We start from the raw sequence: 27,620 nt of genomic DNA on the forward strand, positions 1-27,620 counted from the left end.
CAAGTAACTGATGGACAACTTTATCACAGCTTACAGATATTCTAAGACTCTGGCTTGGTACAAGTCCCAGAAGTACCTTCTGAGGTAAGGAGGATGATGCAAAAATATTATGTCTCAGTTTCACATCCTGAATCCCCCTCCCTTTCTTTTTTGCTCCATGACCAAGGTTAAAAGAATCAAATATTAGGACTTAACATATTGCTTCAGCATAGCTTCTAATCTTCCATTCTACTTTTAGAAACTGGATTTTATTGTAATAGTGTAACAGAATATTATATTCTAGTAGTACGCACATTATCACACACCAAGGAGATCAAAATTAAACAGTATAAATTATGGAATTAATATAGTTTCTGGTTCTGAAACATGCAAGCTAACTGGAAGTTAACAGAGTTCAAAACAGAAGAAGCACCACAAAATGCAAAAATAAAACGTAAGTTACGTTTTTACTGTCATTTCAAAACTTATTTCATATACAATCAAATATGGGAACACGGTTCTGCTGCATTGCTTACAAGTTGTTATCCAAACACACTTTCATGAACGTCAAACCTTATATCCAGCTTTATCTATGCAATTTAATAGATTTTGTTATCCATGATTGAGTTTCTAAATGGTGGGAGAATCCCTGAACTTATACTGATGAGGCTCAATTTTAAACAATTCGAACTAGCATTCAAAACTTACCTGGCTAAACCACCAGAACACTTGACTGAAGTCAAATTACTAACGGTTACAGATGCAGAGTTATATTGCAATCAAAAGGAGAAGACAGATGTCAAAATGAGCACACAACCCAAATTTCAGAACTGTAACTCTGCTGTACAGAGTATTGGACATATACGCAAGAACATATGGGGTCTCAGATTCTGTGCACACTTTATCACATCAGCAGCCATTAAAAAAATACTGCTAAAAGCAGTTACACCTGCTTGTGCCTTTAGAATAGAAGCTACACAAAAATGTGATTCAGTGCTTTATGAGATTCAACATGCGTACTAAAAATAGCTGCATACATATAGCAAAGAGTGAGATCAATGACTCAAGTACGAAATAAGAAAATGAATAAAGACTGTATAACAGGGTACAATTAGAATAGGGTGGGAAGTGACATTTTCATTTGTGACAAAGTCAGAAACAAAAGCATGCAAATGACAAATCAGCATTATGAAGAGACTCTGAAGGCACATTTCAGAAAGCACAATGATTTGTAATTAAAAGTTTCTTTAAAAGGAACTTGAAGTGCATTCTAAGCAATGTTCTCTGAACACAACTAAATGCTTAGTTCAAATATTTCATAGTATTCTCCTCAGTCAATATGGCTTTTCAGCACAACTCCCAATTCAAGCCAAACATGAGGGAGGGGTTTGATGGCTGGGTTAGTAAAGGTTGACTGTGCTAACAAAATTTACTCATCCGACCCCACTGATCTTTTCTGTGACCTCTTGCGTGGCAACCGTCTTGGAGAAGCTTTATCTGAAGTAAAAAAAAAAAAAATGAACAACAGTTACTTAACATTATCTGTTAAAGAAAGCATTCTTTGGCAGAGGAAGTTACATTCTCATTTACTTAAAAAATTATCATGCAAGCATCACATCCAAAAGTATGATATGTATTAATTAAGCATATGCAACTACTATCTATTTCTTATGCAGCCCTAAAATAATGGGAAACCAGATATCCAATCCTAGCTCTGCTCTGGAAATGGGACAGCACTTAGTGAACTCTTTTTGCTCAATTCATTTCCTGTACTTTCAGCAGGAGTAACGTACTTCTTGGTAAGCTGCTATAAGGAAGAAGGAAACATGATGCCCTGTTTTCTTCTATAGCTCAGGGCAGCCAGTTCTAAAAATAAACTTCACATCCACATGTTTGAGAATTTCCTATCTATACAGTTATACTTTGCACTAAGCAGAAAGGATGTAGTAGTATATGGCAAAAAGATATGACATTTGGAGCAAACACGAAGTTTACACTAACTTATATTATTAGAGAGCCAGTTTGGTGTAGTGGTTAAGGCACCAGGCTAGAAACCAGGAGACCATGAGTTCTAGTCCTGCCTTCGGCACAAAGGCAGCTGGGTAATCTTGGGCCAGTCACTCACTCTCAGCCCTAGGAAGGAGGCAATGGCAAACGACTTCTGAAAAACCTTGCCAAGAAAACTTCAGGAACTTGTCCAGGCAGTCTCCAAGAATCAGTCATGACTGAACAGATACAGTGGGGCAAAAAAGTATTTAGTCAGCCACCAATTGTGCAAGTTCTCCCACTTAAAAAGATGAGAGAGGCCTGTAATTTTCATCATAGGTATACCTCAACTATGAGAGACAAAATGGGGGGAAAAATCCAGAAAATCACATTGTCTGATTTTTAAAGAATTTATTTGCAAATCATGGTGGAAAATAAGTATTTGGTCACCTACAAACAAGCAAGATGTCTGCCTCTCACAGACCTGTAACTACTTCTTTAAGAGGCTCCTCTGTCCTCCACTCGTTACTTGTAGTAATGGCACCTGTTTGACCTTGTTATCAGTATAAAAGACACCTGTCCACAACCTCAAACAGTCACACTCCAAACTCCACTATGGCCAAGACCAAAGAGCTGTCGAAGGACACCGGAAACAAAATTGTAGACCTGCACCAGGCTGGGAAGACTGAATCTGTAATAGGCAAGCAGCTTGGTGTGAAGAAATCAACTGTGGGAGCAATAATTAGAAAATGGAAGACATACAAGACCATTGATAATCTCCCTCGATCTGGGGCTCCATGCAAGATCTTACCCCATGGGGTCAAAATGATCACAAGAACGGTGAGCAAAAATCCCAGAACCACACGGGGGGACCTAGTGAATGACCTGCAGAGAGCTGGGCCAAAGTAACAAAGGCTACCATCAGTAACACACTATGCTGCCAGGGACTCAAATCCTGCAGTGCCAGACGTGTCCCCCTGCTTAAGCCAATACATGTCTGGACCCGTCTGAAGTTTGCTAGAGAGCATTTGGATGATCCAGAAGAGGATTGGGAGAATGTCATATGGTCAGATGAAACCTAAGTAGAATGTTTTGGTCTAAACTCAACTCATCATGTTTGGAGGAGAGAGAACGCTGAGTTGCATCCAAAGAACACCATACCTACTGTGAAGCATGGGGGTGGAAACATCATGCTTTGGGGCTGTTTTTCTGCAAAGGGACCAGGACGACTGATCCGTGTAAAGGAAAGAATGTATGGGGCCATGTATCGTGAGATTTTGAGTGAACACCTCCTTCCATCAGCAAGGGCATTGCAGATGAAACGTGGCTGGGTCTTTCAGCATGACAATGATCCCAAACACACCACCCGGGCAATGAAGGAGTGGCTTCGTAAGAAACATTTTAAGGTCCTGGAGTGGCCTAGCCAGTCTCCAGACCTCAACCCCATGGAAAACCTTTGGAGGGAGTTGAAAGTCCGTGTTGCCCAGCGACAGCCCCAAAACATCACTGCTTTAGAGGAGATCTGCACGGAGGAATGGGCCAAAATACCAGCAACAGTGTGTGAAAACCTTGTGAAGACTTACAGAAAACGTTTGACCTCTGTCATTGCCAACAAAGGATATATAACAAAGTATTGAGATGAACTTTTGATATTGACCAAATACTTATTTTCCACCATGATTTTCAAATAAATTCTTTAGAATTCAGACAATGTGATTTTCTGGATTTTTTCCCCCCATTTTGTCTCTCATAGTTGAGGTATACCTATGATGAAAATTACAGGCCTCTCTCATCTTTTTAAGTGGGAGAACTTGCACAATTGGTGGCTGACTAAATACTTTTTTGCCCCACTGTATATATTATTGTTGTTGTTGGTCACACAGTCATCCAGATGTTTAGACTAGATTTGGCATTTTTATCCACCTATTGAGTCCTTCCCAAGGACCTGGGATAGGCAGTTGTTTGATGGTGTTAAAAGTTTCATCACAGGATATAAGCTGTTTATTATTATGGCTGGTTGCACAGACAGCCAGATGTTTAAACTGGATTTGGCATTTTTATCCATCTATCAAGTCCTTCCCAAGGACCTGGAATAGGCAGATGTTGTTTGATGGTAAAGGTATTATCGCAGAATATAAGATGTTCCAAGTAAAGCTCCCTTTTACAGTTGACTGATGGTGATTTTGTCAATGATGATAGTGTTCAAGTGGTGCTCCAGATGTTTTGGGATTACACCTAAGGTGCCTATAACTATGGTACTATTTTTGCTTTCTTTTGTCATAGTCGTTCTACTTCTATTTGCAGGTCTTTATATTTTGTGATTTTCTCCAGTTCTTTCTCTTCTATTCTGCTGTCTCCAGGTATTGCAATGTCCGCTATCCAGACTTTTTTGTCATCGTCATCATCATCATGTTTTTTGGAAAAGCCAAATCAAGTTAACATTCAATAAGCCACACGACATTTTGAACAGAACTATGAATGCAGTTGAGCAGCTTATAATTTCATATCCATGTTTATCCAGCTGCAATTATTTTTGGGCTTTGGTTTTCATCTTAAAGTTTGCAATTCACAATACTGCAATAACAGCAGAAACTGTAATTAGCAGAATAATAATGCTAATTAAGTATGATAGCAGTCTTTCTTTGACAAGTAGGGGAAAGTTGATACATATTGTGGAACTAGCAATCTAATACCATCTGTCAACTTCCAGTACCAAATTGCTCCAAGCCTACTTTGACTCTCCACTGTATTCTGCAAATTTTTATAACCTCCCATATCTATTATCCAGTATTTTGCCCCAGCCACAACCTCAACTTCATCATTAATTGTTTGCTTAGGATTCTGAATTTTAACCTCTTTGTAACTCTCACAGAAAATGTTTTGCTAATTGATTTAGTTCCTGAAGCAACGAAATATTTGATACAATTGCACCAATTAATGCAGCATTAGACTTTTCTCCAGTATTAATTGCCCACACACCAGCCATAACAGAAGCATAAAGATCAAGTCCAATCAACCAAAGCCTTTTAAGTAATCTCCTTCAAAAATTCATAATAAATTTCTAAACAGTAACACCCTCGATTCATAATATAGAATTAATAAGATAATTATATTAAATATGCCACAGCATGAATTCTGAAAATTGTTAGGGATTTTATTTAGTCTTTCAAAGAAAATCCCACATTTTTTTTTAGGAAATTATATATCAAACACTGTAGCACATCTAGACAAAGCATTACAAAGAGAATTTTTAATTCTGAATTATGCTAATGTGGTACATTAATGCACTTAAAAGTTAAATAAGGAAATCCCATATCTGTTATTTTGCCTAATAAATATCACTAAACCACCCTTCCCTAAACTGGTGCCCTCCAACTCCAATATCTCAGTACTACTGCCAGCACAAGAAATGTAATTAAACACATCCAAAGATCAGTGTTGATGAAAGCTTCACTAAGCTATTATCCCTTTAGTTAACTTACACTTTACTCATTTAAGAAAGGGCAAGTCTTTATAGCAAGACATATTACGTTCCCTGCAGAAATAACAATTTCTCTGATATTTAAGTTTTAATTTGTAGAATTCAGAAATGAAAGAGTAGACAGTACATTAAGAGATGTAAACTCTTAATAAAAGAAACTTTTATTATTACAAACTATTTATAAGCTTTGCGCTGAATGAAAGCATATAGTGCAGTCTATATTTTAAATATTTTATATTTTAAAATAATCTATTCAGGACATATGCTGCACCTAAGTTTAAGCTCCTTTAGCTTCTCTAAGGAAGAGTTCTGAGATCAACAAAAGCTTCAGTCCCAGACTCATGCTGCAATTCTATACAGGTAGTCCTTGCTTAACGACCACAATTGGGACCTGAATTTAGGTTGCTAAGCAATGCAGTCATTAAGTGAATTACCACATGACTGCTTCGCTTAGCAATCGCAGTCCCGGCACTCCCAGCTGCCATCATTAAGCAAGAACTGGGGGTTATTAAGCAATGGAGTCCTAGGTAAGAAGAGCAGGAATGACTCGGGGATGGGGGAGGCCCGGGGAGGCCTGGCACAGGCCACGCACAAGTTGGGGGGGTGCTGCAGTGTGGTGCAAAGTTGCAGCCACCCCTGGAAGCCTCAGCCACCCCAGCCTGGCCCAGCAGTGCTTACAACTGCAGAGGTGCTGCAACTCCCCCCACTTGCCTATCTCCCCCTCATCTATGCCCTTTTGGCCGCCCTGCACAGCAGCACTTGTTGGCGGCAGCATCAGGGCTGGAGCCATGCTTCTCATTCCTTTCCTAAAGCTGGTGTCCCATTCTTGTGAAACCTGGGGAAGACCAGAAGGCTTCCGAAGGATTGCCAGAATGAGATGCCGGCTTGTAGAAGGCATGGGACACATGGCTTTGGGAAGGAATGGGATGACGGCTTTAGGGAAGGAAAGAGAGGTGCAGCTTGGGAAATGGCACAAGGCGGTGAAGACCAGCAGTGTGGGGCTTGAGGCAGCATTTCTCAGTGGCGGCAACAGCGCTGGGGCTGAAGTTGAGGCCTGGTGATGGTGGCAGCTGGCTGAGACTGCTGAAGGCCTTGGGGCTCTACTTCAGCGCCAAACCCGGTGCTGCTGCCAACAAGTGCTGTTGTGCAGAGCAGCCAAAAGGGCATAGCTGAGGGGGAGATAGCCTGGTGGGGGGAGCTGCAGCGCCCCTGTGGTTGTAAGTGGGGGCGGGCTGCCAAGCGCCTGAATTCTGATCATGCTGGGTGTGCTGCAATGGCCATATTTTCATAAGTCCATTTTTTCAGCGCTGTCATAATTTTGAACAGTCACTGAACAAATGGTTGTTAAGCGATGACTACCTGTATATACTATCTTAGATATAAAAGCAACCAAGAGTTTTATGGTACCTTAACTAGCAAATTTGTATCACAAAAGCCAATCACATTTATGCCTTGCAAAGCATGTAGAACCATAGTTAGGCTCATTAAAAAAATCCAAGTGAATTCTAGTTGACTCCAGTGGAACTTAAGCAAGCAACTTTTTAGTAAAGATAAAATTCTGAACTATAAAATTTGAGATTAAAAAAAAAAAAAAGGAACCTGGGTATTAGCCAGTCATGTATACAGTTTTCTTATTATGTGATACAATTTCAGAGAAAAGCAAAATAATATATTGGTGTAGGCTCTCATGGCCAATATCTGTTGGGCAGTGTTGGGCTTCAGGGTTTAGTGACCGCGGTCTAGACAACAGATTTCCTGACATTTCAACAGCAACGTCAGCAATGTGCCTCTGAAGATGCCAGCTGTAGTTGCTGGCAAAAGATCAGGAAATCTGTTGTCTAGACCACGGTCACTAAACCCTGAAGCCCAATACTGCCCAAAACCAAAACAGTTTGGATGTTACTGATATATCTCAATCTGTGTATTTTAATACAGCCCAGAAAGAAATTGTAGTGGACTATGGTCCTTTCCTTCATCATACTAATTTTTGATGCTACTCTGGTCTGACAAATACAATTCCATCTTAAGTAAGCCTCTTACACCTAATCAGAAATCAGTGGGCTGGAAGATATTAAGCATGTAATACATGGCCATGGTCAAAGAACACAGAAGTAAATCTCACAGCATTATACAACTGAACAGAGTGGAAATAATTTTGAAACTGAAAAAATGGGATGGATGTTCTGAGCATGCTGAAAGTAGTCCAACTTCAGAATGGAGGTGGGAATGATCTATTCTAAGGTCAGAATATTTCAATTTCTAATTGGATAATCAAGTTTATTTAAACTCCTACAAAATCCAGTGGGGCAAAAAAGTATTTAGCCAGCCACCAATTGTGCAAGTTCTCCCACTTAAAAAGATGAGAGAGGCCTGTAATTTTCATCATAGGTATACCTCAACTATGAGAGACAAAATGGGGGAAAAAATCCAGAAAATCACATTGTCTGATTTTTAAAGAATTTATTTGAAAATCATGGTGGAAAATAAGTATTTCGTCAATATCAAAAGTTCATCTCAATACTTTGTTATATATCCTTTGTTGGCAATGACAGAGGTCAAACATTTTCTGTAAGTCTTCGCAAGGTTTTCACACACTGTTGCTGGTATTTTGGCCCATTCCTCCATGCAGATCTCCTCTAGAGCAGTGATGTTTTGGGGCTGTCGCTGGGCAACACGGACTTTCAACTCCCTCCAAAGGTTTTCCATGGGGTTGAGGTCTGGAGACTGGCTAGGCCACTCCAGGACCTTGAAATGCTTCTTACAAAGCCACTCCTTCATTGCCCGGGTGGTGTGTTTGGGATCATTGTCATGCTGAAAGACCCAGCCACGTTTCATCTGCAATGCCCTTGCTGATGGAAGGAGGTGTTCACTCAAAATCTCACGATACATGGCCCCATACATTCTTTCCTTTACACGGATCAGTCGTCCTGGTCCCTTTGCAGAAAAACAGCCCCAAAGCATGATGTTTCCACCCCCATGCTTCACAGTAGGTATGGTGTTCTTTGGATGCAACTCAGCATTCTCTATCCTCCAAACACGATGAGTTGAGTTTAGACCAAAACGTTCTACTTTGGTTTCATCTGACCATATGACATTCTCCCAATCCTCTTCTGGATCATCCAAATGCTCTCTAGCAAACTTCAGACGGGCCCAGACATGTACTGGCTTAAGCAGAGAGACACGTCTGGCACTGCAGGATTTGAGTCCCTGGCGGCGTAGTGTGTTACTGATGGTAGCCTTTGTTACTTTGGTCCCAGCTCTCTGCAGGTCATTCACTAGGTCCCCCCGTGTGGTTCTGGGATTTTTGCTCCCCGTTCTTGTGATCATTTTGACCCCATGGGGTGAGATCTTGCATGGAGCCCCAGATCGAGGGAGATTATCAGTGGCCTTGTATGTCTTCCATTTTCTAATTATTGCTCCCACAGTTGATTTCTTCACACCAAGCTGCTTGCCTATTGCAGATTCAGTCTTCCCAGCCTGGTGCAGGTCTACAATTTTGTTTCTGGTGTCCTTCAACAGCTCTTTGGTCTTGGCCATAGTGAAGTTTGGAGTGTGACTGTTTGAGGTTGTGGACAGGTGTCTTTTATACTGATAACAAGGTCAAACAGGTGCCATTACTACAGGTAACGAGTGGAGGACAGAGGAGCCTCTTAAAGAAGTAGTTATAGGTCTGTGAGAGCCAGACATCTTCCTTGTAGGTGACCAAATACTTATTTTCCACCATGATTTGCAAATAAATTCTTTAAAAATCAGACAATGTGATTTTCTGGATTTTTTTCCCCATTTTGTCTCTCATAGTTGAGGTATACCTATGATGAAAATTACAGGCCTCTCTCATCTTTTTAAGTGGGAGAACTTGCACAATTGGTGGCTGACTAAATACTTTTTTGCCCCACTGTATGTAACAGCTATTTGCCAAGTTAAAATTAAAGCTGGTGAAATCCTAAACGCTTTAGTATTATTTTATCACCACATGCAGTTATATGCATATACCAATCACCAGGAATGAATTCTAGGTAAAATTTTAAAAGCCTCAACCCAGTAAAGTGTGTCTCACCTCTTCTACTTTGCACTGAAGGCACAGAAAAACAAAAATAAAACAAGATGTTAGCAAAGTTCAAAAGCATTTAAAAGATGTAATGTATTTGGATTTATTTTTGAGTTAAATAGAAGCAGCAAAATTTAAGATCCCACAATGCCCTCAAATCGACAGAGGCTACTTAACATCATCAATAGTCATGGAATTATAGGGCTAGACACTAATGCCACTAATGATGCCATTCTGACAAAATGGAATCTTAACATTCTAAATCTGCTCTTAAGAGAAGGAAAACCTCTAGAACACAAAGGAAAGATAGGGGAGAGCAACAGGAAGTTCTGTTGTATTTTTTCAGCACTGAATATAGGCTAAAGCTTTGTCTAAGAGCACTTGCCATTAAATATACAAACAGCCTAATATATTTAGAAAGTACATTTGTAAGTCAATGTTCCATTAAGAAATTCACTTTTCTTACAATGCAAATCAATTTATTATCGGACAACCTACCTTGATACTTACTGATCTGATTTAAAGTTTCTTGAGGAATCCAACTCATGTCAACATCATTCTGATTAGAGGTTCCCATCTCTACTTTTTGAGCTGGTCTTTTTCTCTGAGGGGATTAGAAACAAAATGTAATATATAAAATATTATTCTCTCTAATGACACAAAAGCAGACTATTAAATTATTTGGGCATGATACCCAATAAATGAAAATAAGCATTATCCAACTATTAATGTAGATCTATTAACTAGAAATCCAGTTTTATAACAGCTACTTCATTAATTGTCTCCTTTTCAACATTTATCATTTTTTAATTAAAACTTTTATTATGATATATAAAAAGCAGTTAAAATACAAATCTAAAAGTATAACGAAGAAAGAAGAACTAAAAGAAAAAGACGAAAAACTAAAATAGTGAAAATAGAACAGAAAATGACATCCAACTATCTCCAATACAGATATAAATACAAATTTTAAAAAAATTAATCTCTTACTACTATGTAATCCAAATTCACATTATTTCTATCAGCACAAACCATTAAATCCCACAATCAAAGTTTCATTTTTTCCCACTCAAGCATGTAATCTAAGAAGGGTTGCCATGAGGAGACAAATTTAGAAACAGTATTATCTCTTAGTAATGCTGTTAATTTCGCCATTTGAGCCAAGTCCATTAATTTAATAATCCATTCTTCCACTATAGGTATTTGTGAATCCTTCCATTTTTGCACATATAACAATCTTGCAGCTGTGATCATATATATTTCTTTATCATTTAAAATATCTTCCAAGTATAAAAAAGACCCCTTTGAAATGCTGTTGCTGTTAAATTATTGGTATCAGTTGAAGCCATTCAACTTATAGTATTTTTTTACAATCCTAGTAACAGTTAATTTTTACACAGGTATTGACTTGCCTAAAATTTTTAGCACTTTCAGCACTGAGCAGTATGGATATGATTAGCTCTCTATGTGCATATCTTACAGGTAGGCAAATATATGGTTTGGGCTGAATCCATACAGTGTTGTTCCTCATCTCTGAGCTGTTTCTTGTAAGATATTCTTTATTCTGGATGAATTAAACTACACAGTGTAGGGAGAATCAAGTTAAACCCTGACTGCAGATTTTGTATATATCGCAAATGCCACAATTTATCAGTCTGATGCAGAAAAATTATTGCATTTTTGATATTATATGTAAGGAACTAAACTGTGCTTAGTTGCATACCTGACATAGTAAATATAACAAATGACTCCATTTACAACACTCTGTGTGACCAAATATGTGTTGATAAAGTAATGTATTCATTAACTTTACAGGACTGTAAAATAAATCTTTATGAAGATATTCCCTGAAACAAATGTCTCCAAATTAGTTAATTTCTACTATATGATTAATTTTCTATATGTATATTTTCTTAAGATTTGTTTAAAAAAGCACTAACAAACCATATGCCATCATCTTTCTTCTATGGAATTTAGAGCAAGGCATACAAATTTCACAGTCCTGCACCAATCCACATATTCAGTTAGTTCTTGAGACCATCCTCTTAGCTCAGAAGGAATACTGATATCATTCTAAAGTCAGGGAAAAGGATAATTAAAAATAGTTACTTACCTTCCTAGATTCCAACAACTGATGTAGACCAACAATGACAAGCAAGCCAAGTCCAGCCAGGAACATATACATAAAGATCCTTATTTAGAAAGATGAGAAACTCTAGTAAATTCTCAATTCTCTTTATGGCAAAACTTAAAAAAAAAAAAATCTGAACACTCTTAAAAGCTTATGCAAGGCAGCTGATATCCTAATACAAGGTCTTCCTAACAATAATCCAAAGATTTGTTCCCAAATAATAGTTGGACTCCCCAGATTATTCTATCATAAATTAATATGTGACATCACTATCTAAATAACCTTGGTGAGACAGCCAGCTGCTAATCCCAATCAGTGTTCAATTATTGTTGTGCATTGTTTGTTATTATATTCAAATAACAAACAGTGCACAGTACATTATGGTTTCTCAGCACTCATGATAGCAAGCTGCTTCTTCTCTCCCTGTCCCCAGGCTTTGGTGATTAAAAAAATAAGGAAAATCTTAATTTTTCAAAACCTAAGTGAATATGCATGTTCTTTTATAATAGTATAAAAAGTCTGGTTATCACCATTATAAAAATCAGTCAGTAGAATAATTAATCTTACGTTTCACCATCTAATCCATCTTCTTTTTCAATAATTGTAACAGTTTGATTGAAGACAGCATCTTGAAAGAAATTCCCCTAAAATGAAACACATTAACAATAAAATAAAACAAAGCTATCAGATTCAGGCCATCAGATGGCACTATTGTTACATGGGGACTCCAGAGAAAAACTGAATTCCTTGCACTTGCTTCTAGCTATTCTGCAATGTGTTAAAAAAATGAACAGCATTTGTTAATTATTTGGGATTGCCAATCTTTTTGCAGCTGCACTTTTAAAGTTATTTTTCAACTATCAGTTTTCAGTAAATGAGGGAATTACATTGTGTCACTATAGGAGATGAGATTTTCAAATCATTTCTCTATTCTCCTTAAATATTAGGGTGTGGTAGTTTTGGGGTGGATGCAACAAGCTTACAACTACATTAACCCTACTAGAAAGATTTACACTCCTAATCTGGAGTTTTACTGCAATGGAGTAAAACTCCATTGTTTTAATGGATACTAAACCATTATTTAGCAGTTTACTATCAAATTCCAGTGATGCATTCCTGAGCCTGAAAAGAGACCTGGATGCTAAATGAGGCCCATAACTTGTATTGCCTTATCATAATGAAAGCCCTTAATGCCTTGGGTTTTGAAATTTTAAAACAGTATTTCTCTTCAAGTCAGAGCAGTTATTAAGAAATTGTTTTGGATAAGATGAACAATACACTTTCTACTGGGTTGCTGATGAGGTGAGGAAAATAACTAAAAAATAATGAATATTCACTAAATACTCTCAATAAAATATGATTCCATGGTGATCCAAACAAGATATAAAACATGCAAACATATAGATATACTGACATGGATGTTACTGGGTGAAGTCAACATGCAATTTTAAAATGCCTTGTCCTTTACAGCCATTAACTTTCTTAAAATGCTTTGTTCTTCATAGCCAATATCTTTATTAACCTAATCCAAACCAGGCTACAAGACCAGCCGTAGCCTATAATATCTCATTCAAAAATCATCCTGATGCATGATAGCAGAACAGCTCCCCATGGATTAAGAAAGGCTAACTGGATGACCAATTTTTGCATTCATCTCAGGTAACATTACCATAAAAACACAGACAAATACTAAACAAATAGCTTCACCTTAGAGATAGCCAAATCCCATATTCTCACTCACGTTTTGATCTTTGTAATTCAAATTGATAACCAGTCCAAAGGGACGGCCACCCATTGGCTCTGCAGGAATGAAGGAATATTCAAATGTGGCTTGTCTCTGTGGTGGAACAACTGTGTTCAGAGGAAGAGCAGTGAAATTCTGAATAAAAAACTGGTAGTCTTGTGGGTACCGGAATGAAGCATCTAGTGATTCTACAATGAAGTCTTCTGTACCCTTATTAGTAAAGCCTACTAAAAACTTCACAATGTTGTTTGCTGGAAAATCTAGAAGGAAAAAAAAGAATGTAAATACTTACAAAGTGTTGCATTTTTAAGCTGCAATTTTAGAAGACAGAATTGATAAGATATGCTGGCTTGAGGTAGAATACAAACTATGTTTACCTTCTCCTTTCACAAACAAGATTGTTGTATCAGCATTAGGTGATGCTTTAGGTTCTCCTGATAGGTCATCTTCCTCTTTCTCTTCTGTCTAATATAAAATAATGTTTTGAAAAGCCTATGAGAAACAGTGAAGCAATGAATATCCAGATATTGTAAAGTTTTATTGTACTGTATACTCCCACATAAAAGTATTTCAATATACAAAACACATTAAAAATCCTAGATTTGGGGAGAGTTAAAGATATAACGACAAAAATGATATTCAGGTCAGGGTGTTTCAAATTATGTTCTGCGGAACTCAAGATTTCCAAAAAAAACTTGATGGGGTTCTGTGAAATATCAAAGCCCCCCCCCCCCCCCCCCCCAAGAGCAGCCAATTTTCTATAACTAGTGTTTTGCTCGTTGATCAGCGGTTCTGGGAAACTTTGTTTTTAACGAACAGGTTCTATGGAAAAAGTTTGAAAACCCTTGACTTAGATGATGAATTAGGTGCAGCTTAGGCTGATTTCCAAGGAAAAAAAGGATAGTATCTAAGCCTACCTGGATCCAAGACATGTGTCTAATTCCCAACAAAGAGCACAATTTTTTATGGAACAGAGATCCAGATTTTGCTGGACTATAACTAAGGCACAGACTATAACAGGCATAGATTATAACTAAGCCAAATATATTTAACAAATTGATCAGATACTCCTAAACCAGATGACTAGATTGTTAAAACTGAAAATTTACTACAGTTAGTTCAATAACTCGGAATATAATAGCATTTAATTGAGTGCTTCCTTAAAACTCAGTTGTAACCTACACTGAGTAGCCAGGGATCTAGAAAAATGCACTGAAGTCCTGAACTAAAAGGGATCAGATTCACTATATTTTTAACTAAGAGTATGAGATATTAATCTTATACTGTATAAGCACTGCCTATCTCTGTATCAGAAATTACTGTATAATTGAACAGAAATAGTTAAACTCATAAAGTATATTTAATGCCGTTTCATCAAATCAGTTTTTTATTTAGATTTACTACAATGTAAAATTTGGCACTATATACATAATTAAATTTGTCTCACTGTCCCTGCACCAAACTTTTTAATAACTGGTGGCACAGTTATATGTTTCAGCTAGCAAAACTCCTTAGCATATCCTATTTCAGCTGGGGCCCACAAATATCATGCTTGTGACAATGTTAACACTCTTGGTAATATATCTATTGTACAAACAGTGCTGATGGGAAACATCAGCATGGAATTTAAAAATTCTTGTAGCTGTACCAATTCTGTGGGTTCATCTTCTTCAACTTCAGCTTCATCATCTTCATCCTCAACTATTGTATCTTCCATTGCTTCTTCATCTTCAGTAGCATCTTGAGCAGCCACAAGCAAGCTAGAACCTAGAGACAAGTGAAAGTTTGCCCATATTAGAAGTATTAGAGAACAATTCAAAAGGAGCCACATACTGTATTTAGTTTTTTTTTTTTTAATTTACAATTTACTCTCAGAGGTATAAAACAGTTGTCAATGTCCAGGTTACCTGAGAGATCATCTCACCCCCATTACATTGATCCATTCCACCTGGTCCGGCAGAGAAGACATGTTAAGGATCCCGTCAGCAAGAGAATGTAGACTGGCGGATCCCAGGAGGAGAGCCTTCTCTGCCATTGCCCCCACCCTATGGAATACTCTCCCCCAGAGGTGAGGCAGGCCCCTATCCTCCCAGTTTTCCAGAAGGAATTGAAGACCTGGCTCTGCCAACTTGCGTGGAGTGGGAAGAGATACAACAAAACCTGGGGGTGGCTAGCACCCTGAAGACACTCCCCAAGCTTATTAACGCCTAATTAATATCAGTCTCTTGGAAGTATTATATAGGAATCTTGTTGCTGTAGTGTCTTTTAATTAATTAATATTTATTTTATTTTAATTAATATTTATTCTGTTTTTACTGTAAAACACCCAGAGTCACTCTGCAGTGAGATGGGCAGTGACAAATTTGAAATATAAATAAATAAATAAATAAATAAATAAATATATTTATGTAGTAATTTTTCTGCAAGATACCACACACATTTTATTTGGAATACCATAATTATAATGCAGTTTTAAATTACCGTACTCAAAGGACTTTTCAGTACGGGTAATCCTCGGGATACAACCATTCATTCAGTGACCAAAGTTACAATGGCGCTGAACAAGGGGGACTTAGCTTCTCAGAGTTCCAACCATCACAGCGCCCCCAGAGTCACATGATTGCGATCAAGATTATGTCATCATAGCAAGCTCTGGTCATATGATCGTGATTTCCAACATTTTCTGCCAGCTTCCCACAAATGACAGCAACCAGGACTGCCAGAATTGCCACAACTGACGTAGTCATGTGATGTTGCACTTTATGACCATTTTGCTTAGCGACAGAGTTCCTGGCCCCAATTGCCATTGTAACCCAAGGACTACCTGTAAACCAAAAGCCAACTTAAAACCATGCTTCCTCATCTCCTGATCCTAAAAGCCCCTTCCATACAGAGACAGAGTAACAATTGCAATTCTGGTCCCAACTGCTATTATAAACCAAGGACTACCTGTAACTTTGCAACCAATCCTCACATTTACAACCTTTGCAGGTCTGTAAAGTAAAAGAAAACTGAAGTAAGATAATAAGCACAATTGTGGTCTCACTTAGTGACTGCTTTGTTTTATGATCTAGTTGCCAGTCCCAATTTTGGTCACTAAACAAGGGCTACCTGTAGTTTATCTTGGGTATTACATTCATGTTGATATTGCAATAGATCCTAACCAAGGTAACTTTAGGTTCCTCTACCGTTCAAGGTCTCTTTTAATCTCTTGCCATAATTTAACATAGTTATTTAGATATATTTCTTATTTCCTGTCAGGTAGAAATCAAGATATTTCCCTGAATGGGCTGACAACCAGATCCTTCTTGCAAAAAAATTATTTCTTCCTGTGTTAAAAATCTTGTAATTATTTTTGTTTTCAGAATATTGAATTTATATCCAAAATAGTATCCATAATTATAAATTGTTTTCATTAATAGCTTTATTGCCTTCTGTGGGTCTATGATAGTTAATATTACATCATCTGCATAGCATTTAAGCTTATATTCCTCTCTATGAATTTTGAGACCTGTTATTTGTTTATCACCTTAGACTTTTTCTGTCAGTATTTCTAACACAATGATAAATAGTAAAGGAGAGAGTGGATATCCTTGCCTTGTTCCTTTACTGATTTGGAAATCTGCAGAGTGCACTCCATTAGCCATCATCTTTGCTTTTTGCCATTGATATATACTTTTAACCCAAGCTTGAAATTCTTCTCTGGGGTTCCTTTTACTGAGTACTGCCAGCATGAATTTCCACTGCAAACTGTCAAAGGCTTTTTCTGCATCCAAGCAAATTAGTGCTGCTTTCTTCCTTTTTTTTTTTAATTTATGTGTTCTATTGTAATGATTACAAACCCACTGTTGTCCTTTATATTTCTCTTTGGGGTAAAACCAGTTTTGTCTATGTGTACAATATGTAAACACATTTCTTTAGTCTGTCAGCTAATATTGTAGTGAAAATCCTATAATTTGCATTCAGCAAGGAAACTGATCTACAGTGGGGTAAAAAAGTATTTAGTCAGCGACCAATTGTGCAAGTTCTCCCACTTAAAAAGACGAGAGAGGCCTGTAATTTTCATCATAGGTATAACTCAACTATGAGAGACAAAATGGGGGAAAAAATCCAGAAAATCACATTGTCTGATTTTTAAAGAATTTATTTGCAAATCATGGTGGAAAATAAGTATTTGGTCAATATCAAAAGTTCATCTCAATACTTTGTTATATATCCTTTGTTGGCAATGACAGAGGTCAAACGTTTTCTGTAAGTCTTCACAAGGTTTTCACACACTGTTGCTGGTATTTTGGCCCATTCCTCCATGCAGATCTCCTCTAGAGCAGTGATGTTTTGGGGCTGTCGCTGGGCAACACGGACTTTCAACTCCCTCCAAAGGTTTTCCATGGGGTTGAGATCTGGAGACTGGCTAGGCCACTCCAGGACCTTGAAATGCTTCTTACAAAGCCACTCCTTCGTTGCCCGGGCGGTGTGTTTGGGATCATTGTCATGCTGAAAGACCCAGCCACGTTTCATCTTCAATGCCCTTGCTGATGGAAGGAGGTGTTCACTCAAAATCTCACAATACATGGCCCCATACATTCTTTCCTTTACACGGATCAGTCATCCTCGTCCCTTTGCAGACAAACAGCCCCAAAGCATGATGTTTCCACCCCCATGCTTCACAGTAGGTATGGTGTTCTTTGGATGCAAGTCAGCATTCTCTCTCCTCCAAACATGACGAGTTGAGTTTAGACCAAAACGTTCTACTTTGGTTTCATCTGACCATATGACATTCTCCCAATCCTCTTCTGGATCATCCAAATGCTCTCTAGCAAACTTCAGACAGGCCCAGACATGTACTGGCTTAAGCAGGGGGACACGCCTGGCACTGCAGGATTTGAGTCCCTGGCGGCGTAGTGTGTTACTGATGGTAGCCTTTGTTACTTTGGTCCCAGCTCTGTGCAGGTCATTCACTAGGTCCCCCTGTGTGGTTCTGGGATTTTTGCTCACCATTCTTGTGATCATTTTGACCCCACAGGGTGAGATCTTGCATGGAGCCCCAGATCGAGGGAGATTATCAGTGGCCTTGTATGTCTTTCATTGTCTAATTATTGCTCCCACAGTTGATGTCTTCACACCAAGCTGCTTGCCTATTGCAGATTCAGTCTTCCCAGCCTGGTGCAGGTCTACAATTTTGTTTCTGGTGTCCTTCAACAGCTCTTTGGTCTTGGCCATAGTGTAGTTTGGAGTGTGAATGTTTGAGGTTGTGGACAGGTGTCTTTTATACTGATAACAAGGTCAAACAGGTGCCATTACTACAGGTAACGAGTGGAGGACAGAGGAGCCTCTTAAAGAAGTAGTTACAGGTCTGTGAGAGCCAGACATCTTGCTTGTTTGTAGGTGACCAAATACTTATTTTCCACCATGATTTGCAAATAAATTCTTTAAAAATCAGACAATGTGATTTTCTGGATTTTTTCCCCCATTTTGTCTCTCATAGTTGAGTTATACCTATGATGAAAATTACAGGCCTCTCTCATCTTTTTAAGTGGGAGAACTTGCACAATTGGTGGCTGACTAAATACTTTTTTGCCCCACTGTATATGGGTGTGGTTTCTCTGGGTCATTCCCTTCTTTACGAATCAGAGTTATATATATATATATGCCTCTTCCCATGTTGGTGGTATTGCCTTTGTTTCTTTAATTTCATTTATTGTATTTGTCAATGGTTCTCATAATTCTTCTTCAAATTCTTTATAATACTGAGCGATCAACCCATTTGGAGCTGGTGCTGTTCCTAATCTGATTTGTTTTATTGTTTTTTAAATTTCTTGAACAGTTATAAGTGTACTTAATATTTGCCTATATTGATCATTAAATTCTTTGATAACCAATTTTTCAATATATTCATCATAGCAGCTTCATCAACATTAGTCTTGGAATATAATTATTTAAAAAAAACCTGCCAATTCTTCTTTTATTTCCAATCTTGAATGTAACAATTTGGGCCCTTTATTTAACACTGATATTGTTTATATTTCTTTCGTGTTCATTTTTTTTCTTTTTAGCAAATTTTATTTTCTTCTATAATTCTTCTGTTTCTAATAAATTTAATTGCAGTTCAGTTTATTGCAGTTCTTTCATTATTTGTGTCTTTAGATTGCTTTTATGCTTTTGTTACAATTCTCTTATTTTAACATCTAACTGTTCTTTTTGATTATTGTATTCTCTTGTTTGTTTTTGGGGCTAATCTGATTAAAGGGCCCATCTTATATGCTTTGCTGGTTTCCCAGACAATACTATGAGAGATTTCTGGTGTCCTATTTGTATTGTAGAATTCCTCTTTACTTTTTTGTAAAACAGTGTCATGGAGTACAAGCCTATCACTCATTTTCCATCTGAAGAGTAGTTTTCCACCAAGGCTCCATGTTATTAAAATTGGATTATGATCTGTGTATGTCATTGGGAGAATCTGTACTTTTTTGAAAGATGGTGTTAAAGTCTTAGAAGCCCAGCAAATATTTATTCTAGAGTATGACTGATGTCTTGCCAAAAAGAAAGTGTAGTCTCTCTCTGTTGGATTTTGCTTCCTTTCAAGATACTGCATTCCACTTTTTAATTTTTCCTTCTTTTATAAGCTATATAGCATAATGTTTACTAAAATAAACATTAAGCATTTTTATTTTCTCTAACATTTTACATTCTGTGGCCACTAAACATATTCAGTTCCAAAGGGCTATGAAGGAAGGATTCTAATATATTGTGTTTTTTAATATTTTTTTTCCTAAAGCTTGCCCAACTGATAATTTGGGCATGGATTCCCCCTTTTAGCCATACACAATTATATATGCAAGGATACATATTTGGTGACTGTCTTCTGTATTAATAACAAGAAAAAAGTTGTAATGATATATCAGTATTAAGCTTATTTCCCATATTGAAATATTTTGGATTTCCATCGCCAAGCAAATTGAAGCCTTTACTCCGGACAAAGAAGCTGAGGTCAAATAATTTAGCAGGAGCCACTCACTTTCAAAATGAATCCATGCTCCCCTCTCCAGCTCTAAAATAGAGAGCTGGAGAACAAAGTGAAAAACTGCAGTTAGTTTAAACTTTTTAATGTTGTTTTAGTTACTTCATATTTCGCCTTAAGTATTTTACATTGCAAATTATTCTGAGTCAGTTTTGCCTATCTGCCTCATCACTGCCAACTTCTAAGAAACCTCTGAATTAAATGAATTACTTTACCTGAGGCTGTGTTTTGGACGAGTACTTATACCTTTCATAACCTGTGGTCTTAATACTAATTTTATTAGTACTTATTCCTTTATTATACATAAACTGTCTTAGTGGGGAGGGGGGTTGCCCTTAAAAGCAGCCGAAAATATTTTAAATAAACTAAAATTAAATACATTTACTTGGAGGCATTGACATAATTCTACCAAACAACCAGGTGAATGTTGATGTTACAAGTTACCCAATCAGAACACACAGCAAAGCCTGGTGGTGCAATGCAGTCTGTAAAATGTTCTTTGGTGCTCTCCAAGGTCCCTACCCTATTTTTTTTTTAATTACAAAAATGTGAAAAAGCCAGCATGGTACAAAACTATTTTTAAATGATTATTACAATTATTACTACTATTATTATTAGAGAATTTACATGGGCTATGCATCTTATATATCCAACTCTGGAGGTGAACAACAATCCACAAAAACAAACTAATAAAACCTCCATCAAAAAACAAAAAGTAAAATTAAAATAGTCATAATACAGTAACTGAGGGACCATATCCAAACCTATAACACAACCACACTTATATAGGGCTCCTCTGACATTCCAGCCCAACACCTAGGGGCATAGCACAGCCTTCTGGAAGACCAGGAGAGTTGAGGTCCTCCAGATCTCAGGGAGGAAGCTGTTTCAAAGAGCAAGTACACCTCCCAGGTCCCACCAGATGACACTGTTTAATAGAAGAGACCTGGAACACATCTGCCCTGTCAGATCTGGTGCAACAGACTGAAATGCTCAGAGATAGGCAGTCTCACAAGTAATCTAGTCCTTTGTCATTCATGGCTTTAAAGGTGATAATCAGCATCTTGAACTCACCTAGAAGCATACTAGGATGCAGTGCAGTTTGTGCAATAGCCATGTAGCACAGGTTAATATTGCCCAGAACTGTTGCATTCCGGACCAACTGAAACTTTAGAGTATTTTTAAAGGGAACTCCCATGTAGCCCAATTGCAATAATCCAGTCTGGAAGTGACTAAGGCATGAGTGACAGCAAATAGAGCCTCCTGGTCCAGGAATGGACACAACTGGTACACAAGACGAATTTGTGCAAAAGTCCCCCTGGCCACGGCTGCCAGGTGCTCTTTAAGCAGGAGCTGTGAGTTCAGGAAGACTCCCAAGTTGTACCGCAACTCTGTTCAGGGGAGCACTACCCTACTGAGAGTTAAAGATGAACAAACTCCAAATCCAGGGGGTCCAAAATCTCAAAGCCACTCAGTCTTGCCAGAGTTAAGACACAGCCTTTTCTTCCCCTCACAGCATCCAGGCATCTTGACAGCATCACATCTTTGGCCAAGGTGAGATGTACAACTGAGTATCATCAGCATACTGATACTTCATCCCATGCTGACAAACGATCTTGCCCAGCAGTTTCATTTAGTTGTTAAACAGGAGTGGGGAGAAAGCAAAGCTCTGAGGCACTGCATGTAAGAGATCTCTGACCCCACCAACATTGACTGGAACTGGCCCTGGAGGAAGAAGGAGAATCACTGCAGCGCGCTGTTCTGCCCCCCAGCCCCACGCCTAACCTTCTAAGTCAGTCCAGAAGGAGACCCTGAATGATGGTAACAAAAGCCACTGAGAGATCCAGGAGGACAAAGATGAATGCATCCCCTTATCCCAGTCTTCCAGAGGTCATCCACAAGTGCAACCAATGCCATCTTGGTACCTCAGCCTAGCATGAATCCGGACCGAAAAGGGTCCAGATAATCTGCTTCTCCCAGGGGCCTTAAACTGTGCACCTAATACCTTCCCAATAACCTTCCCTAAAAAGAGAAGGTTAAACAAAAGTTGTCTAGTACTCTTGGACGCAAGGATGGCTTTTTTAGGAGGGGAGGGACTAGCACCTCCTCCTATCAGCCTCAAACACAGCTCACATGACCAACAGTGCCTTTAAGCTCCACATAACCCAGAAGCTTTCTTAGAAAATAAAGTGTATTTAAAATAAAAGCTCAATGATTTTTAAAATTTTCTACTATATAGGCATTTTGTAATTAGATATTACCTACCAATGATAACCATTTTTCAAGGGTGCCCTTTTCATGATCTCAAAATTTGCAGAAAAAGATGGTTGCTACAGACCTGTTTGCCAAAACTGGGCATAGCACTGCATGAAAGAAATGCAATAAAGGATTTCAGGACATTTTCTTCAAATAAGAGGGTCCAAAGCAAACTTGTCTATCAGGGAGGAGAAACAATCAAACTTCCCTTTTTCTTAAGACATTACTTTGAAAAAAAATTAGTCTACCAAGCAGCCACTGCTTAAAAATTTAACCTGAATTAAAGCTGAAGATCAATAATTTGCAATGTATTAAGCAGAACATAACTTATATCAGTAGTAGCCTCAAAACATTGAAATTAAATAAAACCTGTAATAGATTATTCAAGGATAGAAATACTTCAAAATATGTAAAATATTTCTTTTATTTCCCAGTTTTAATTATTTCATTTAATTACTTCTAGCTACTGTTTCAACAAAATATTCTTTAATGGTTTCTCTAAAAAGAAACACAACAGGCATCTGAAACGTAAGCTCATTTCATTTTTTTCAAGCCTCTAGTATGCATTTTAGAACGAATGATGATGTGGCATCATAGTGGACAGAAAAGAGGGTACTGAACATCTGTTAAGGCAGCCAGACACAATCTCAAAAATTTAGGGTAATGGTATCTTCCACTCTTCTGATACAAATACAGTAGTTACTGTAAAGGAAAAAAGCTTGAATAATGTTTGAAGGCTAAAGGAAAATGAAATCCTCTAGCATTCATTTGTGGTATTAAGTTAATTCTCAGTCAGAATATCTTGCTTGGCAAAATACCTAAAAGACATAATACAGACACTCTACTATATACTGCTGTCATACAGGCATAATTTTAAAAAATCAAATTAATGTATAAATTCCTTCCAATGAATAAGATTTGCATAATCAATAGAATATACACCATTCTTTCACTAAGAAAGCGTCATCCACCCCATGAGTAAAACATATGATTTCACTGTGGCTAAATTTGGCCAATGAATGTATACAGTTTACATTTTAATATATATTACAGACTCTCAAACTTTGCAGGACAACTACCCACTGCAGCTAGTGCAAGCAAAATGAGTAGCAAAGCCCAGAGTAAATTTTGTCAGCATTTCTACTTAGCCTAGGCAAGACTAAGTTTTTTTTTTAAATGTGACCCCCTGCTCCCCTAAGTCTCTTGTTATCCCCCAAGATTCCCACCCCATAGTCTAAGAACCCCAGAATGGCCAATAACCTTGACATGAAAAAAATAATGATCCAACAAATGAACTTGTGGTGAATAAATAGAAAAGATGTTGGGGCTGTGGTGGATAGGTCAATTAAAAATATCAACCTATATGGGAAGTTGGCCATAGTAAAAATGTATAAAATAAAACACAGTTTTATAGTAATATTATATATATCAATAGAGCACCCACACTTGAAATGCTGTGAATAGTTCTCTCACCATCTACTTTATTCAAGTCTTTTGGCCACAGTAAATATTATGCATACAAAATACCATCCATTTTAAAATGATACCATAGAGAATATCAGCTACATCTATCAGCTGGAGCCTCTTATCCATAAGAGAAGATTGCATTTGGGGTTATGCTTTGGGCCTTTTAAAGGAGAAAAGGTGACATGACATACAATTCTATTAATATTATACTTGTAGTGCCGTACTCCCAGACAATAATGCATATAACTGCCTAATAGGAAAAGGGTAGAAATTTATAAAAATGCATGGTAGAAAAATGAACAATTTTTTTTTCTTTTCCCCAATATCTCAGTAGAAACTGGTAGGACACTGAGAACAAACAAATATAAGTTTTCACATTTATGGGATTCAGTCCTAGCTAAGACATTATGATAATGGCTGCTCAAGTGTTTTAAATGGATATTAAACAAACCATGAATTTCTGTCAGTAGCAATTGGACAGAGGTATGGCTTTTGTGCCTTGCTTATTTGTTTCCAAGAGATGGCCTATTATTGTAGGTAACAAGATGCTGAATAAGGATGACTTCTGATTTGTCCAGTAATTAATTTATATATTATGCATTATGCAAAACTGTATTACATTTATATCCTGCTACAATCCAACAACTCTCAGTGGCTTACAAGATATATAATGCATCAAAATGTTAAAACATTCATGGTATGATTAAAAATATTAATAAAATAACAGTCATAAAACCTCAATACCAAAAACACAATATAGCCAAAATAAAATAACAAAAAGTAAGAGAATAAAAATGAATATATTGTGTACCCCATATAAACCTCTCTAATTACATCATATGGAACTATATATTATTTATTCATTTTATTAAATATATATACTTGTAGATCTTGCAATTATAAAAAACTACATATAATACATTTTTCTAATTTTGATATACATTTTCTCATGTTGAGAAATTAATTATCAGAAAATAATAAATAAGCATACATAATAGAATAACTTTTGAGCTGTTCTCATGTAGAGATATAGAACATACAGCATTTACACTTGGTATAAGACACCTGCAATTATTATTTGATGCTGTATTTTATAATTTGTATGAAATTACACATTACATTTTCAGTAGTTTGTCACAATAGATGGCAACACCTAGACAACCTTGTCTGATCTTGAAAATCTAAGCAAAATCAGAACTGGTTACTACTTGGATGGAAGACTACCAGAAAATCCAAGACTGAAGGCTACATTGAAAAAAAATCCCAAAAGAAAGGAACAAACCACTTTCACCAAGAAAACAGCATAGTCACCAGGAGTTGAGTTCAACTTTAGGAGCATTTTACTTAAAAAAAAAAAAAATACTCAGATTATATAATATGCAGAGCTATGTGTTAAGAAATAATTCTACTGCCTTATGAGACATCCACTTAGCTCATCCAACAATTTACTGCTGCTTCCAGAATGGTGAAACTGCTAGTGTAATATTATGCTCGTTTCTCTATATCCACATATATAATACAAGGACAAATCAACTATTCAATATTACCAACAATTGTATGGGTTCCTATTTTTAAATAAAGTGAAGGTCTGGAAGATATTTTATGTGGTATAAGAAACTGCAGATAATTTATAAGAGACTATGCATAATATTTGTCAGCATTCTCAGGTAAGGAGCACATAATAACTTATACTATGGTCATGTGCAAAAATGGCTTAACTCTGATAACAAGCTAAAAATATGTGTTTTTATCCTCCAACCCTGTGTTCCTTCAGATGTATTACACTAGAGTCACAGCTGTGCTAGCCAAGTATAATGAAAATACAGTCCAAGAGATCTAGAGAATGACCAAGCTGCTAAAGAGTGAACATGGGCTAATAACTAGGTCCAATTCACATATTTCAGCAACTTTTTCTGAAATTTTTACCCCCTTGCCACAGGGTACCACAGAGCATGCCTAGGACATTATCTACAATCACATGCAGCTATACTGATTTTCAGTTAAAAGATAGTGAAGAATGGAATAATGACTTCATGGGGTTTAGTTAGCATTAACATTATTTCACAATACAGTAGAGACCAACATTCGTGGCAAAAATTGGTGCCAGTTATTAATTAAAATTATTTCAAGAAAACTTGATTGAATAGTGCAAATGCTACAAAATGCACAAGTTAGCATGACTTTTTAATTCTATTAGGATGAAAAGAACTTAGCAAATTGCAGTTGGACTTAATACCTATCCAACAAATTGTCTGTCAGGATCCTGGCAACTGGAAGCACATTACTTCTGTTTGATGCTTGCATTTCAGCAACTCTCATCCCTTTTTTAAAAAAACCAATAGAAGCAAGCGTTCTGATCGCTGCTCAATGGCCAGAGTAGTATCGTACCCGAATTAGCTCCTAAGACTTCTGGTGCGGTCAAAGGACAAAGATGAGCGCAACGACTCAAGAGAAACTGCATGTGGTTTCAGAAAGGAGGGAAGGAAGAAGCAATCACAGCAACATCGGGGTGTTAAGCAACACACCACTTGTGTCAACAATTAAAGCAGAGTAGAGTTGGGGACTCGCCTTCGGCCTTAGCACGTGTCACATTTATCGGCCCTCAACAAGACAGCCGAAGCCGCATCATATGGAACTAAACTAAGTTCCAAGTCACCCATGAAAATAAGGGGTGTCGGCGGAGTGATCTGACACGTCAGCCGCGAGCGGGGAAGGGGAGGGGAACAGCGCAGCCCCCCCCCAAGATCACGGACAGGCGCTGAGGCGGAGCAAGCGTTCGCGCTTTCCGAATATCCACCGAGCGAGCCGACCCAACAGTCCCCTCACGCGCTGTTCTCATTTCAAATAGGCGACCTCCCTCTCCTCCCTCCACTGCCCCACGCGCCACGGCCGCCTGCAACGGCCATCTCTCCGACACTGGTCTTGCTTCAGCCCTCGCTCTCTCCCTCACCTGGGCCAGATCGGGCGCCGCCGAGAAGGAGGACGGCGGGGAAGGCCAGCAGCACGAGCAACAACAGTTGGGTCAGTGACCGCCTCATGGTTGCGAACCAACTACCGCCTTCGGTGGCAGTTCCTACTTTTTTCCTGCCACTATGCAATGGCGCTAAGCTCCCATCCGGCCGACGTCCCGCCTTTCTTACTCCGCGACGTCCTGACGTCACCGGGGCGTCACGCAGACCCGCTAACCCCGCCTTTTTCTTCCAACAGTACAGCAGACGTGTCTTCCCCTGGAAGGAGGAGGGAAGGGCACGTGACTCAAAGTTACTCCTCCGGTAGGAGGTTTCCTCAGAACTCTCGTGGCTGTCTACAGGTGCGCTTGCGCAGTGGGTTCTCTCGTAATCTCAGACTTTCCTGTTCTTCGTGGTTGCTGACTCCTACAGCGCCTTTCTTTGCCTTTGGCGACCTTTCCGCAGTGCGCGCGCGTAGCTTTGCCATGTGCGGTGGAAGTCGGGATAGAGTTTGGGCTCCCTTCAGGGTTTCGCAAAAAATCGCGGGCGGATTTGTTCCACA

General features: G+C 38.1%; 1 protein-coding gene across 2 annotated transcripts; it reads right to left on the bottom strand.

The window, feature by feature from the left end:
* Positions 1-226: 226 nt before the first annotated feature.
* SSR1 (signal sequence receptor subunit 1) lies at positions 227-27,264 on the bottom strand. Of its 2 annotated transcripts, none has more exons than XM_015890767.3 (8): positions 27,061-27,264; positions 15,018-15,136; positions 13,747-13,834; positions 13,367-13,629; positions 12,193-12,269; positions 11,608-11,686; positions 9,993-10,098; positions 227-1,476 (listed from the first exon to the last, which is right to left on the bottom strand). In XM_015890767.3, the coding sequence occupies exons 1-8, from the start codon at positions 27,146-27,148 to the stop codon at positions 1,409-1,411; spliced, it is 888 nt and encodes a 295-aa protein (XP_015746253.1). In that variant the 5' UTR covers positions 27,149-27,264; the 3' UTR covers positions 227-1,408. The 2 variants fall into 2 exon arrangements, with proteins under 2 accessions (XP_015746253.1, XP_007422195.1); XM_007422133.4 differs by having other exon boundaries at positions 10,005-10,098; positions 27,061-27,263.
* Between the last annotated feature and the right edge of the window lie 356 nt (positions 27,265-27,620).

This window comes from Python bivittatus, unplaced genomic scaffold (assembly GCF_059951505.1).
Source record: "Python bivittatus isolate LINGU-HERP-01145 unplaced genomic scaffold, Pbiv_v1 ctg000840_np1212, whole genome shotgun sequence".
NCBI classification, from domain to species: domain Eukaryota; kingdom Metazoa; phylum Chordata; class Lepidosauria; order Squamata; family Pythonidae; genus Python; species Python bivittatus.